Raw genomic sequence first — 12,397 nt, forward strand, 5'->3', positions numbered from 1 at the left:
CAACCACTGCACCACCAGGGAAGCCCCAGAAGCTTTTTGAAAGGAAAGCAGCGCTGTGCTCCTTAGGGCTGCTTGACACCATATGTATGTGTATGCAGTTAGTTACACTTATATACCTATATTAAATAAATAAATAAATAAATATATATCCATACTTATTTTATTCTTTCTGCCTTTATAGTCAGACAACTCCTGTATGTTTGTGTTAAAAGTGATTAGCCAGTTGGATTAAGGGACTTACAAAAGCAACAGAAAGATAAAATGATCAGGTGAATTCCATTTGATGTCATAATTCCTCTGCCTCAGGGAGGGTTTTTTAAATCAGATCAGTTATAGAGTAGGAAAGCGGAAGCAGGAGGGGATAGGGAAAAGCAAGCAAGACCGAGGAAGTTGGTGGGTTTTCAAAATGCAGAAACCTAAGTAGAGACCTACAATGGATAACTAAGGATGGCAACTTTTGTGATTTTTTTAAAAGGCTTAACTAAAAGCTTCTGCGTTATTGGATATGGTGGTCACTTCCCCCACAGGCTCAGTGATTTCCTGAAATACAAGTCTGTCCATGTTCTTACTCTTCTCACTATCAAAACCAAAACCAAACAAATAAGGTTCTTTTTTTTTTTGTACATTTTTAGTCTTTAAAATTTTTTTAAATTTTATTTATCTTTTTATACAGCAGGTTCTTATTAGTTATCCATTTTATACATATTAGTGTATATATGTCAATCCCAGTCTCCCAATTCATCACACCACCACCACCACCCACCCACCACTTTCCCCCCTTGGTGTCCATACGTTCAGACAAATAAGATTCTTAGCAGGGCTCAGGTGATGTAGCCTCTTTGCCCACCTCTCCATTCCCTGACTTACACTAGCGTGCTTCTTTTTTTTTTTTTAATGGTTTATTTATTCATTTAGGCCACCGGCCATGTGGGATCCTAGTCCTTCCGGGCCAGGGATGGAACCTGTGCCCCCTGCAGTGGAAGCGTGGAGTCCTAACCATTGGACCACCATGGAAGTCCCCTAGGGTACTTCTCTAGGTCCAGAAAAACAGGCAATTCACCGTCTGTGCATTTTCTCCTGCTGTTTCCTTGGACTGGAATGCTAGTCTCACCTTTCTTTGCATGAAGAGCAATGATTTACTTTAAAAACCTCTACTATCTGTCAGGAAAACGTACCTGGCTCTTCATGCGAGCACTGGCCCCAGCCTCTCAGCTCTGTGCATATCTCTATTTTAAAAAAAATCTCATATTTATTTAATATTCCATACAATGTATTTTATTTTCACATGTCAGTCTCCTAGACCCCATGAAACTACTTAATCTTTGTATACTGTCCTCCAGCAGGGTGTGACACTCAAGAAATGTTAATGTGGCTAAAATGAACCCACGTTTGGTTACCAATGACCAGTGACCTCACATACCTTGGGCTCAGAATCCCTAAACTATATCTCAAAATCACTGAGCCGGCCAGCGCCTTCAGAACACGAATCCCTTTCGCAGGGTTTGAAATGTATCAAGTCCCCATTACTCACTTTAGGTCATGGCTCCAAGCCAGGGCTAACCCTGGTCCGTGAGAGAAAGAGAAACCTAACTTCTAGGAAAGAAGAGTCCGCTGTGTGGGGTGGAGGGGGGACTGGAGCTGGGTAGGGGGGAAGCAGCTCTGTGGGCAGCACCGGGGTCGTCCAGGCTCGGCCAGAGCTCACCCCCGGCCCTTGCAAACACCCGCCTCTACACTCCCTCGGTTTTCAGGTGGACACCATCCACGTGGGTGCCGCATCCGTGCCCCGTGTCCTGGCGAACGTCACCGAACACTTCTGCCCGGACCCCGGCAGCCGGGGCAGCAGCTGCCGTCGCAGCGCGTCGGGATGGGGTGGATGTCACCACGAGCGGGCGGCGGGACTACGGAGAGGAAGCCGTCGGGGTTCGAGGCTCGGCACCCCGGAAACACCGAGGGAAAGAGGGGCCGGGAGGCGTTGATCCGTTTCCCCGGAGTTGCGCAAGAGCAAGGGCGGCCTGGCTGGCTGGGACCGTCTGGGCGGGTATTCCCGCCGTGGCCCCCGCCCGGAGGCCGAATCAAAAGCGAAAGGAGCCGGCCCCCTCCGCCCCCGCCCCCGCCCCGCGGCCCCGCAGCCCCGGCGTCGCGTTCGCGGGTAGGTCGCCGCGCGCCTGCAAGTCGGCGGGGCCGCCGCTTTGTGACTTCACTCGCTTCTCAACAAGCCCGGGCCGCCGCCTCGCCGCCCAACGCCTCGCTCCGCTCTCCGCGCCTCTCCTCCCTCCGGGGCCGGGCCTGCCCCGCCGTCGCGGATCCTCCCGCCGGGACGCCCGTGGCTGTTGGCGCCGCGGCCGCCGCGCCGCAGGTCGGCACGTGCGCGGCCCCCGCCTCCCAGCAGCGCGGAGCAGCCCCCCGTTCCCGCCCAGCAGAGCGCAGCGCCCTCCTGGCGGCGGCGCGATGCTGTGCTTCCTGAGGGGAATGGCCTTCATCCCCTTCCTCCTGGTGACCTGGTCGTCCGCCGCCTTCATCATCTCCTACGTGGTCGCCGTGCTCTCCGGGCACGTCAACCCCTTCCTCCCCTACATCAGGTGAGGAGGCGGGTGGGAGGCCGGACGCGGGACGGGGCAGCAGCACCGCGGGGGAGCACTGCTGATGCGGAGGGAAGGAGTCCAGACCCAGCTGGGGCGTCTTGCGGAAAGATGGAGCACTGACGACCAAGAGGGGGTGCTCCTGGCAGCTCCGCGAGGCACAGGGAGGCTGGGGGTAGGAGTTGAGCGGTTCTGATTTTACCCTGAACACTGAGCAGAGTGGCGTCAGGAACCATCGAGGATGCACAGTAGAACTTTGAGACTGCGTATGGGACAGAATCTCTGGAAGACGCTTCTTTGGCGGTATTGAAACAGGGATGGATCCTGTTGGATGCCACTCATTGAGTGTGTAAGAGGCAGATCCAGGTGTACGCTAAAACAGCTCACGTATTTCACTCCTGCTTCCCAACGTCCTCGTGAAGTGGCTGTCTGGCTCATTTTTCTTGCAAGGAAACTAAGTTTAAGCTGATGTTGAAATTCATCAGTGTGACACTGATGTCACAGTTAAGAAATGGTGAAAGCAGAACTCACACCCAGATTCATTCCCATGCCAGAAGCAACACCATGCTACCTTTGGTAGCGGTGTTTGGAAGACGCTTTAAGCTCTCTTGGATGGAGCTGCCCAAGATCCCTCTGGGTACTGGGACTTCAAATTGTCAACAGTTGGTGACATGTCTTGTGTTGTCATTATACCATTTCGTCTTTCATGAGTTCTGGCCTCTACCTTTCTTTAATTTTTTTAAAAAATAAATTTATTTATTTATGGCTATGTTGGGTCTTTGTGGCTGTGCGTGGGCTTTCTCTAGTCGAGAGAGGCACCTCTCTCGTGGAGAGTGAAGGCTCCTCTTTGTTGCGGTGTGCGGGCTTCAGGAGTTGTGGCACGCGGGCTCAGTAGTTGTGGCTCACGGGCTCTAGAGCGCAGGATCGGTAGTTGTGGTGCACGGGCTTAGTTGCTCTGTGGCATGTGGGATCTTCCCGGACCAGGGCTCGAACCCGTGTCCCCTGAATTGGCAGGGGGATTCTTAACCACTGCGCCACCAGGGACGTCCGGCCTCTAACCTTTCTTGAGAGTCACTTTATCAGTGCCCAGGACATGCGCCTGGATCCTCTTCGTGTGGCTCCCAGCTCTGCGCCTTGACTGTGGTAATGGCGTTGCTTAAACATTTGAAGACTCCATCCTTATCCAAGTGGTGTGACCGCTCTGGGTCTGTATTGATTGGTGAGGGCATTATAAAGTTGGTGACACCCAAGGTTACTGCTTATTATTGTAGGGATTGTAGAGATTATAGAGGTTGTAGGGCCTCTTCTTCTTGCAGCCATTCTGCCTGGTGAGCAATGCTCTGTAATCTTTTTTGTAGGCGAGGAAGGGGAAACGAAGTGAATCAAGAGGGGACTACAGTTTAAAGATGCAAGGAAGCAAGTGATATGCAGAATAGTACACAGAACCAAATCTATAGTAATGGTGGTGGTTTTGCCCACGCAAGATGAGGCGTCCCATGCATTGAGGAGACTTTCCCATCAGCCGTGGTGCCCCTGCAGAAACCTCGGCTTGGTTTTTCATGGCTTGTCTCTGTCCCAAGTGCCATTGTCTTGCTTCTCTTGTATCTGAAGTGGGATAGATCCTCTTAGACTGATGTAAAAAGCAAGAGTTCACTCCCTGTAATGCTTTTTATTGAGGAAACAGCAGCTGTGTTTGTTGCCAGTTTGAAGGTCAGGGGCAGGTAGTATTTGGTACACATTGGCTTAGGCAATCAGAGGCAGGGTTTGAGCTTTGTAGAGGTGTCTGATGTAGTTGTGATTAATATCACCTCCAGGTGAGCTACTAGACATTCAGAAATGGGGAAATGAGCTGACAGGACCAACCACTTGTAAGATGCTCAAATCACAGACATTCCAAGGAAGAGGGTTTTAAATTTAGCAAGGAAAGGAAACTTTCAGGAAAAAGTGGAGTAACAGGAGAAAAAGGCACGAGATTGTTCCCTTGTTGCCGGGAGCCTTCAGCCTACAAACACGTGATTGCTTGCCTAAGTGTGCCTGGGGCCTTTAGGTTGTCTGCTCTCTTTGCCTACGTGAGTGGCTGGAGCACTGGCTTGCCTCTGCCGCCTCCTAGAAAACTAAGTCATTGAGGCCAGGGCAAGGGCAGGATTAGAAGGGCAAGTCTCTGGACATGATGGGATTAACTCCAGATTTATCCATTTGGCCCAGACCATTCTTCTCTAACTCATCTCTGCTCTGATGTCTCCTCTTCTTCCTTACCCCCTCCCTCCACTTCTCTCCAGACTCCTTGGCCTCCTTCCTGGGTCTTGAGCATGTCAGGCACACCTCTTCCTCCTGGCCTCTGCACTGGCTATTACTCTGCCAGAATGTTCTTCCTCCAGATATCACCAGGCTTTCTTCCTTACCTCCTTCCTTGTTCAATTATCTGTGAGGCCTGCTCTGATGGCCCTATTTAACATTGCACCCTAGTGCTCCTGTTCCCCCCCCATCCAGTCTTGTTCTCCATAGCACCTATTACCTTCTAACAAACTATATGATTTACTTATTTATTATGCTGATCATCTATCTTCCTTTGCTGGAATGTAACATCCATGAAGGATGGAATGACTTTTTATTATCATACTTATTTATTTTAAATAATATATTTAAATATGAAGACAAAGGAAGTAATGGTCTCCTTATACGGGTGCATTAAGTGTTTTTTGGTTCTAGACCCTGACTAATCTTCCAAGCAATGGGCCTAGGATTTTAGGACAGTCTGATAAACCTGTTTGGACATGCAGATAACTTTGCATACTGCCAGCATCTCAGTCCCCCCAGTAAACCATGACCCCAGGCTTTAGAGTAATGGAATCACATGTATCCAATGATTTAAAGAACAGTATTTGACCAAGCTTACATTATCATGCATTTAAAAAAATTTTTATTTAATTTATTTTTTTAATACAGCAGGTTCTTATTAGTTATCCATTTTATACACATCAGTGTGTAGTCAATCCCAATCTCCCAATTCATCACACCACACCAACCCCTCCCGCCGCTTTCCCCCCTTGGTGTCCATACATTTGTTCTCTGCATCTGTGTCTCTATTTCTGCCCTGCAAACCGGTACATCTGTACCATTTTTCTAGATTCCACATATATGGGTTAATATACAATTTTTGTTTTTCTCTTTTCTGACTTACTTCACTCTGTATGACAGTCTCTAGGTCCATCCACACTCTACAAATGACCCAATTTCGTTCCTTTTTATGGCTGAGTAATATTCCATTGTATATATGTGCCACATCTTCTTTATCCATTCGTCTGTCGATGGGCATTTAGGTTGCTTCCATGACCTGGCTATTGTAAATAGTGAGGCAATGAACATTGGGGTGCATGTGTCTTTTTGAGTTATGGTTTTCTCTGGGTACATGCCCAGTAGTGGGATTGCTGGGTCATATGGTAGTTCTATTTTTCATTTTTAAAATTTTTAAAATTTATTTTATTTTACTTTTTTTATTTTTCGTTTTTTAAGGAACCTCCATACTGTTCTCCATAGTGGCGGTATCAATTTACATTCCCACCAACAGTACAAGAGGGTTCCCTTTTCTCCACACTCTCTCCAGCATTTGTTGTTTGTAGATTTTCTGATGATGCCCATTCTAACTGGTGTGGGGTGATAACTCATTGTAGTTTTGATTTGCATTTCTCTAATACTTAGTGATGTTGAACAGCTTTTCATGTGCTTCTTGGCCATCTGTATGTCTTCTTTGGAGAAATGTCTATTTAGGTCTTCTGCCCATTTTTAGATTGGGTTGTTTGTTTCTTTAATACTGAGCTGCATGAGCTGTTTATATATTTTGGAGATTAATCCTTTGTCAGCTGATTCATTTGCAAATACTTTCTCCCATTCTGAGGGTTGTCTTTTCATCTTGTTTGTAGTTTGCTTTGCAAAAGTATTTAAGTTTCATTAGGTCCCATTTGTTTATTTTTGTTTTTATTTCCATTATTCTAGGAGGTGGTTCAAAAAAGATCTTGCTGCAATTTATGTCAAAGAGTGTTCTTCCTATGTTTTCCTCTAAGAGTTTTATAGTGTCTGGTCTTACATTTAGGTCTCGAATCCATTTTGAGTTTATTTTTGTGTATGGTGTTAGGGAGTGTTCTAATGTCACGCTTTTACATGTAGCTGTCAGTTTTCCAGGTACCACTTATTGAAGAGGCTGTCTTTTCTCCATTTTATATTCTTGCCTCCTTTGTCATACATTAGTTGACCATAGGTATGTGGGTTTATCTCTGGGCTTTCTATCCTGTTCCATTGATCTATATTTCTGTTTTTGTGCCAGTACCATATTGCCGTGATTACTGTAGCTTTGTAGTATAGTCTGAAGTCAGGAAGTCTGATTCCTCCAGCTCTGTTTTTTTTCCTTCAAGACTTCTTTGGTGGGACTTCCCTGGTAACGCAGTGGTTAAGAATCCACCTGCCAATGTAGGGGACACGGGTTCAAGCCCTGGTCCAGGAAGATCCCACATGCCACAGAGCAACTAAGCCTGTGTGCCACAACTACTGAGCCTGTGCTCTAGAACCCATGAGCCACAACTACTGAGCCTGCGTGCCACAACTATTGCAGCCCACGTGCCTAGAGCCCGTGCTCCAGAACGAGAGAAGCCACTGCAATGAGAAGCCCGCACACCACAACAAAGAGTGGCCCCCGCTCACCACAACTAGAGAAAGCCCGCGCATAGCAATGAAGACCCAACACATCCAATAAATAAATAAATAAATAAGTTTATTTATTTTAAAAAAAAGAAAGTTAAAAAAAATGCTTTGGCTATTTAGGGTCTTTTGTGACTCCATATAAATTTTAAGATTTTTTGTTCTAGTTCTGTAAAAAAATGCCACTGGTAATTTGATAGGGATTGCATTGAGTCTGTAGACTTCTTTGGGTAGTATAGTGATTTTCACAATATTGATTCTTCCAATCACAGAACATCTCTCCATCTGTTTGTGTCATCTTTGATTTCTTTCATCAGTGACTCATAGTTTTCTGAGTACAGGTCTTTTACCTCCTTAGGTAGGTTTATTCCTAGGTATTTTATTCTTTTTGTTGCAATGGTGAATGGGATTGTTTCCTTAATTTTTCTTTCTGATCTTTTGTTGTTAATGTATAGGAATGCAAGAGATTTCTGTGCATTAAATTTTCATGCTGTAACTTTATCAAATTCATTAGTTAGCTCTAGTAGTTTTCTGGCGGCATCTTTAGGATTCTCTATGTATAGTATCATGTCATCTGCAAACAGTAACAGTTTACGTCCTCTTTTCCAGTTTGGATTACTTTTATTTCTTTTTCTTCTCTGATTGCCGTGGCTAGGACTTCAAAACTATGTAGAATGATAGTGGTGAGAGTGGACATCCTTGTCTCGTTCCTGATCTTAGAGGAAATGCTTTCAGTTTTTCACCATTGAGAATGATGTTTGCTGTGGGTTTGTCATATATGGCCTTTATTATGTTGAGGTAGGTTCCCTCCATGCCCACTTTCTGGAGAGTTTTTATTATAAATGGGTGTTGAATTTTGTCAAAAGCTTTTTCTGCATCTATTGAGATGATCATATGGTTTTTATTCTTCAATTTGTTAATATGGTGAATCACATTGATTGATTCGTCTATACTGAAGAATCCTTGCATCCCTGGGATAAATCCCACTTGATTATGGTGTATGATCCTTTTAATGTGTTGTTGGATTCTGTTTGCTAGTATTTTGTTGAGGATTTTTGCATCTATATTCATCAGTGATATTAGTCTGTAATTTTCTTTTCTTGTACTATCTTTGTCTGGTTTTGGTATCAGGGTGATGGTGGCCTCATAGAATGAGTTTGGGAGTGTTCCTTACTCTGCAATTTTTTGGAAGAGTTTGAGAAGGTTGGGTGTTAGCTCTTCTCTAAATGTTTCATAGAATTCACCTGTGAAGATATCTGGTCCTGGACTTTTGTTTGTTGGAAGATTTTTTTTTTTTTTTTTTTTTTTTTTTTTTTTTTCGGTATGCGGGCCTCTCACTGCTGTGGCCTCTCCCGTTGCGGAGCACAGGCTCCGGACGCGCAGGCCCAGCGGCCATGGCTCACGGGCTTAGTTGCTCCGCGGCATGTGGGATCTTCCTGGACCAGGGCACGAACCCGTGTCCCCTGCATCGGCAGGCGGATTCTCAACCACTGCGCCACCAGGGAAGCCCTTGTTGGAAGATTTTTAATCACAGTTTCAATTTCATTACTTGTGATTTGTCTTTTCATATTTTCTATTTCTTCCTGGTTCAGTCTTGGAAGTTTATACCTTTCTAAGAATTTGTCCATTTGTTCCAGGTTGTCCATTTTATTGGCATAGAGTTGCTTGTAGTAGTCTCCTAGGTTGCTTTGTATTTCTGCAATGTCCATTGTAACTTCATCTTTTTCATTTCTTTTTTTTTTTTTTTTTTTTTTTTTTTTTTTGCTGTACGCAGGCCTCTCACTGTTGTGGCCTCTCCCATTGCGGAGCACAGGCTGCTCTGGACGCGCAGGCTCAGTGGCCGTGGCTCACGGGCCTAGCTTCTCGGCAGCATGTGGGATCTTCCCGGAACAGGGCACGAACCCGTGTCCCCTGCATCGGCAGGTGGACTCTCAACCACTGCGCCACTAGGGAAGCCCTTCATTTCTAATTTTATTGATTTAGGTCCTCTCCCTCTTTTTCTGATGAGTCTGACTAATAGTTTATCAGTTTTGTTTAACTTCTCAAAGAACCAGCTTTTAGTTTTATTGATGTTTGCTATTGTTTTCTTTGTTTCTATTTCATTTATTTCTGCTCTGATCTTTATGATTTCTTTCCTTCTGCTAATTTTGGGTTTTGTTTGTTCTTCTTTCTCTAGTTCCTTTAGGTGTAAGTTTTGAGATATTTTGATGTTGAGATTTCAACTTTTGAGATTTTTCTTGTTTCTTGAGGTAGGCTTGTATTGCTATAAACTTCCCTCTTAGAACTGCTTTTGCTGCATCCGTAGGTTTTGGAACATTGTGTTTTCGTTGTAATTTGTCTCTAGGTATTTTTTGATTTCCTCCTTGATTTCTTCAGTGACCTCTTGGTTATTTAGTAACGTGTTGTTTAGCCTCCATGTGTTTGTGTTTTTTACATTTTTTCCCTGTAGTTGATTTCTAATCTCATAGCATTGTGGTCAGAAAAGATGCTTGATATGATTTCAATATTCTTAAATTTACCGAGGCTTGATTTGTGACCCAAAATGTGATCTATCCTGGAGAATGTTCCACGTGCACTTGAGAAGAAAGTGTAATCTGCTGTTTTTGGATGGAATGTCCTATAAATATCAATTAAATCTATCTGGTCTGTTTTGTCATGTAAAGCTTGTGTTTCCTTATTAATTTTCTGTCTGGATGATCTGTCCACTGGTGTAAGTGAGGTGTTAAAGTCCCCCACTATTATTGTGTTACTGTCGATTTCCTCTTTTATAGCTGTTAGCAGTTGCCTTATGTATTGTGCTCCTATGTGTTGGGTGCATGTATATTTATAATTGTTATGCCTCCTTCTTGCATTGATCCCGTGATCATCCAAGGTAGTGTCCTTCCTTGTCTCTTGTAACATTCTTTATTTTAAAGTCTGTTTTATCTGATATGAGTATTGCTACTCCAGCTTCCTTTTGATTTCCATTTGCATGGAATATCTTTATCCATCCCCTCACTTTCAGTCTGTATGTGTCCCTAGGTCTGAAGTGGGTCTCTTGTAGACAGCATATATATGGGTCTTGTTTTTGTATCCATTCAGCAAGCCTGTTTCTTTTGGTTGGAGCATTTAATCCATTCACGTTTAAGGTAATTATTGATACATATGTTCCTGTTACCATTTTCTTAATTGTTATGGGTTTGTTTTTGTAGGTCCTTTTCTTCTCTTGTGTTTCCCACTTAGAGAAGTTCCTTTAGCATTTGTTGTAGAGCTTGTTTGGTGATGCTGAATTCTCTTAGCTTTTGCTTGTCTGTAAAGCTTTTGATTTCTCCATTGAATCTGAATGAGATCCTTGCCAGGTAGAGTAATCTTGGTTGTAGGTTCTTCCCTTTCATCACTTTAAATATATTGTGCTACTCCCTTCTGGCCTGTAGAGTTTTTGCTGAGAAATCAGCCGTTAACCTTATGGGAGTTCCCTTATAAGTTACTTGCTGTTTTTCCCTTGTTGCTTCCAATGATTTTTCTTTGTCTTTAATTGTTGCCAATTTGATTACTATGTGTCTCGGCATGTTTCTCCTGGCGTTTATCCTGCCTGGGACTCTGTGCTTCCTGGACTTGGGTGGCTATTTCCTTTCTCATGTTAGGGAAGTTTTCGACTATAATCTCTTCAAATATTTTCTCGGGTCCTTTCTCTCTCTCTTCTCCTTCTGGGACCCCTATAATGTGAATGTTGTTGCATTTAATGTTTTCCCAGAGGTCCCTTAGGCTGTCTTCATTTCTTTTCATGCTTTTTTCTTTATTCTGTTCTGCAGCAGTGAATTCCACCATTCTGCCTTGCAGGTCACTTATCTGTTCTTCTGCCTCAGTTATTCTGCTAATGATTACTTTTAGTGTAGTTTTCATTTCAGTTATTGTGTTGTTCATCTCTGTTTGGTTGTTCTTTAATTCTTCTCTGTGTTTGTTCTTTAATTCTTCTAGGTCTTTGTTAAACATTTCTTGCATCTTCTCAATCCTTGCCTCCATTCTTTTTCCGAGGTCCTGATCATCTTTATTATCATTTTACTGAATTCTTTTTCTGAAAGGCTTCCTATCTCCACTTCATTCAGTAGTTTTTCTGGGATTTTATCTTGTTCCTTCATCTGGTACATAGTCCTCTGACTTTTTATTCTGTCTGTCTTTCTATGAATGTGCTTTTCCTTCCACAGGCTGCAGAATTGTTGTTCTTCTTGCTTCTGCTGTCTGCTGTCTGCTGGTGAGGCTATCTAAGAGGCTTGTGCAAGCTTCCTGATGGGAGGGACTGGTGGTGGGTAGAGCTGTCTGTTGCTCTGGTGGGCAGAGCTCAGTAAAACTTTAATCTGCTTGTCTGCTGATGGGTGGGGCTGGGTTCCTTCCCTGTTGGTTGTTTGGCCTGAGGCAACCCAGCACTGGAGCCTACCTGGCTCTTGGTGGAGCTAATGGTGGACTCTGGGAGGGCTCACCCCTATGAGTACTTCCCAGAACTTCTGCTGCAGTGTCCTTGTCCTCTCGGTGGGACAGAGCCACCCCCTGCCTCTGCAGGAGACCCTCCAACACTAGCAGGTAGGTCTGGTTCATTCTCCTATGGGGTCACTGCTCCTTCCCCTGGGTCCTGATGCACACACTACTTTGTGTGTGCCCTCCAAGAGTGGAGTCTCTGTTTCCCCGAGTCCTGTTGAAGTCCTGCAATGAAATCCCAGGAGACTTCAAAGTCTGATTCTCTAGGAATTCCTCCTCCCGTTGCTGGACCCCCAGGTTGGGAAGACTGACGTGGGCTCAGAACCTTCACTCCAGTTGGTGGACTTCTGTGGTATAAGCGTTCTCCAGTCTATGATTCACCCGCCCAGCAGTTATGGGATTTGATTTTATTGTGATTGCACCCCTCCTAACATCACATTGCAGTTTCTCCTTTGTCTTTGGTTGTGGGGTATCTTTTTTGGTGAGTTCCACTGTCTTCCTGTTGATGACTGCTCAGCAGTTAGTTGTGATTCTGGTGCTCTCACAAGAGGGAGTGAGCACACGTCATTCTACTCCGCCATCTTGAACCAATGCATGTCTTATTTGTATTGTTTTTATCCCTTTGAGCACCAAGTGATTATGAAATGGCTTAACATCATAAATTAGTTCAGAGA

At 44.5% G+C, this 12,397-nt stretch overlaps 1 protein-coding gene across 1 annotated transcript in view; it reads left to right on the plus strand.

Moving 5' to 3' along the window:
• Window positions 1-2,095: 2,095 nt before the first annotated feature.
• The window catches only part of DRAM1 (DNA damage regulated autophagy modulator 1), a 39,720-nt gene continuing 29,418 nt past the window's right edge, over window positions 2,096-12,397 (plus strand). The window contains exon 1 of the mRNA XM_059081981.2: window positions 2,096-2,579. Within this exon, the coding sequence (XP_058937964.1) occupies window positions 2,449-2,579 (131 nt within the window). The 5' untranslated portion in view covers window positions 2,096-2,448. The remainder of the gene's footprint in view (window positions 2,580-12,397) is intronic.

This window comes from Kogia breviceps, chromosome 12 (assembly GCF_026419965.1).
Source record: "Kogia breviceps isolate mKogBre1 chromosome 12, mKogBre1 haplotype 1, whole genome shotgun sequence".
Taxonomy (NCBI): domain Eukaryota; kingdom Metazoa; phylum Chordata; class Mammalia; order Artiodactyla; family Physeteridae; genus Kogia; species Kogia breviceps.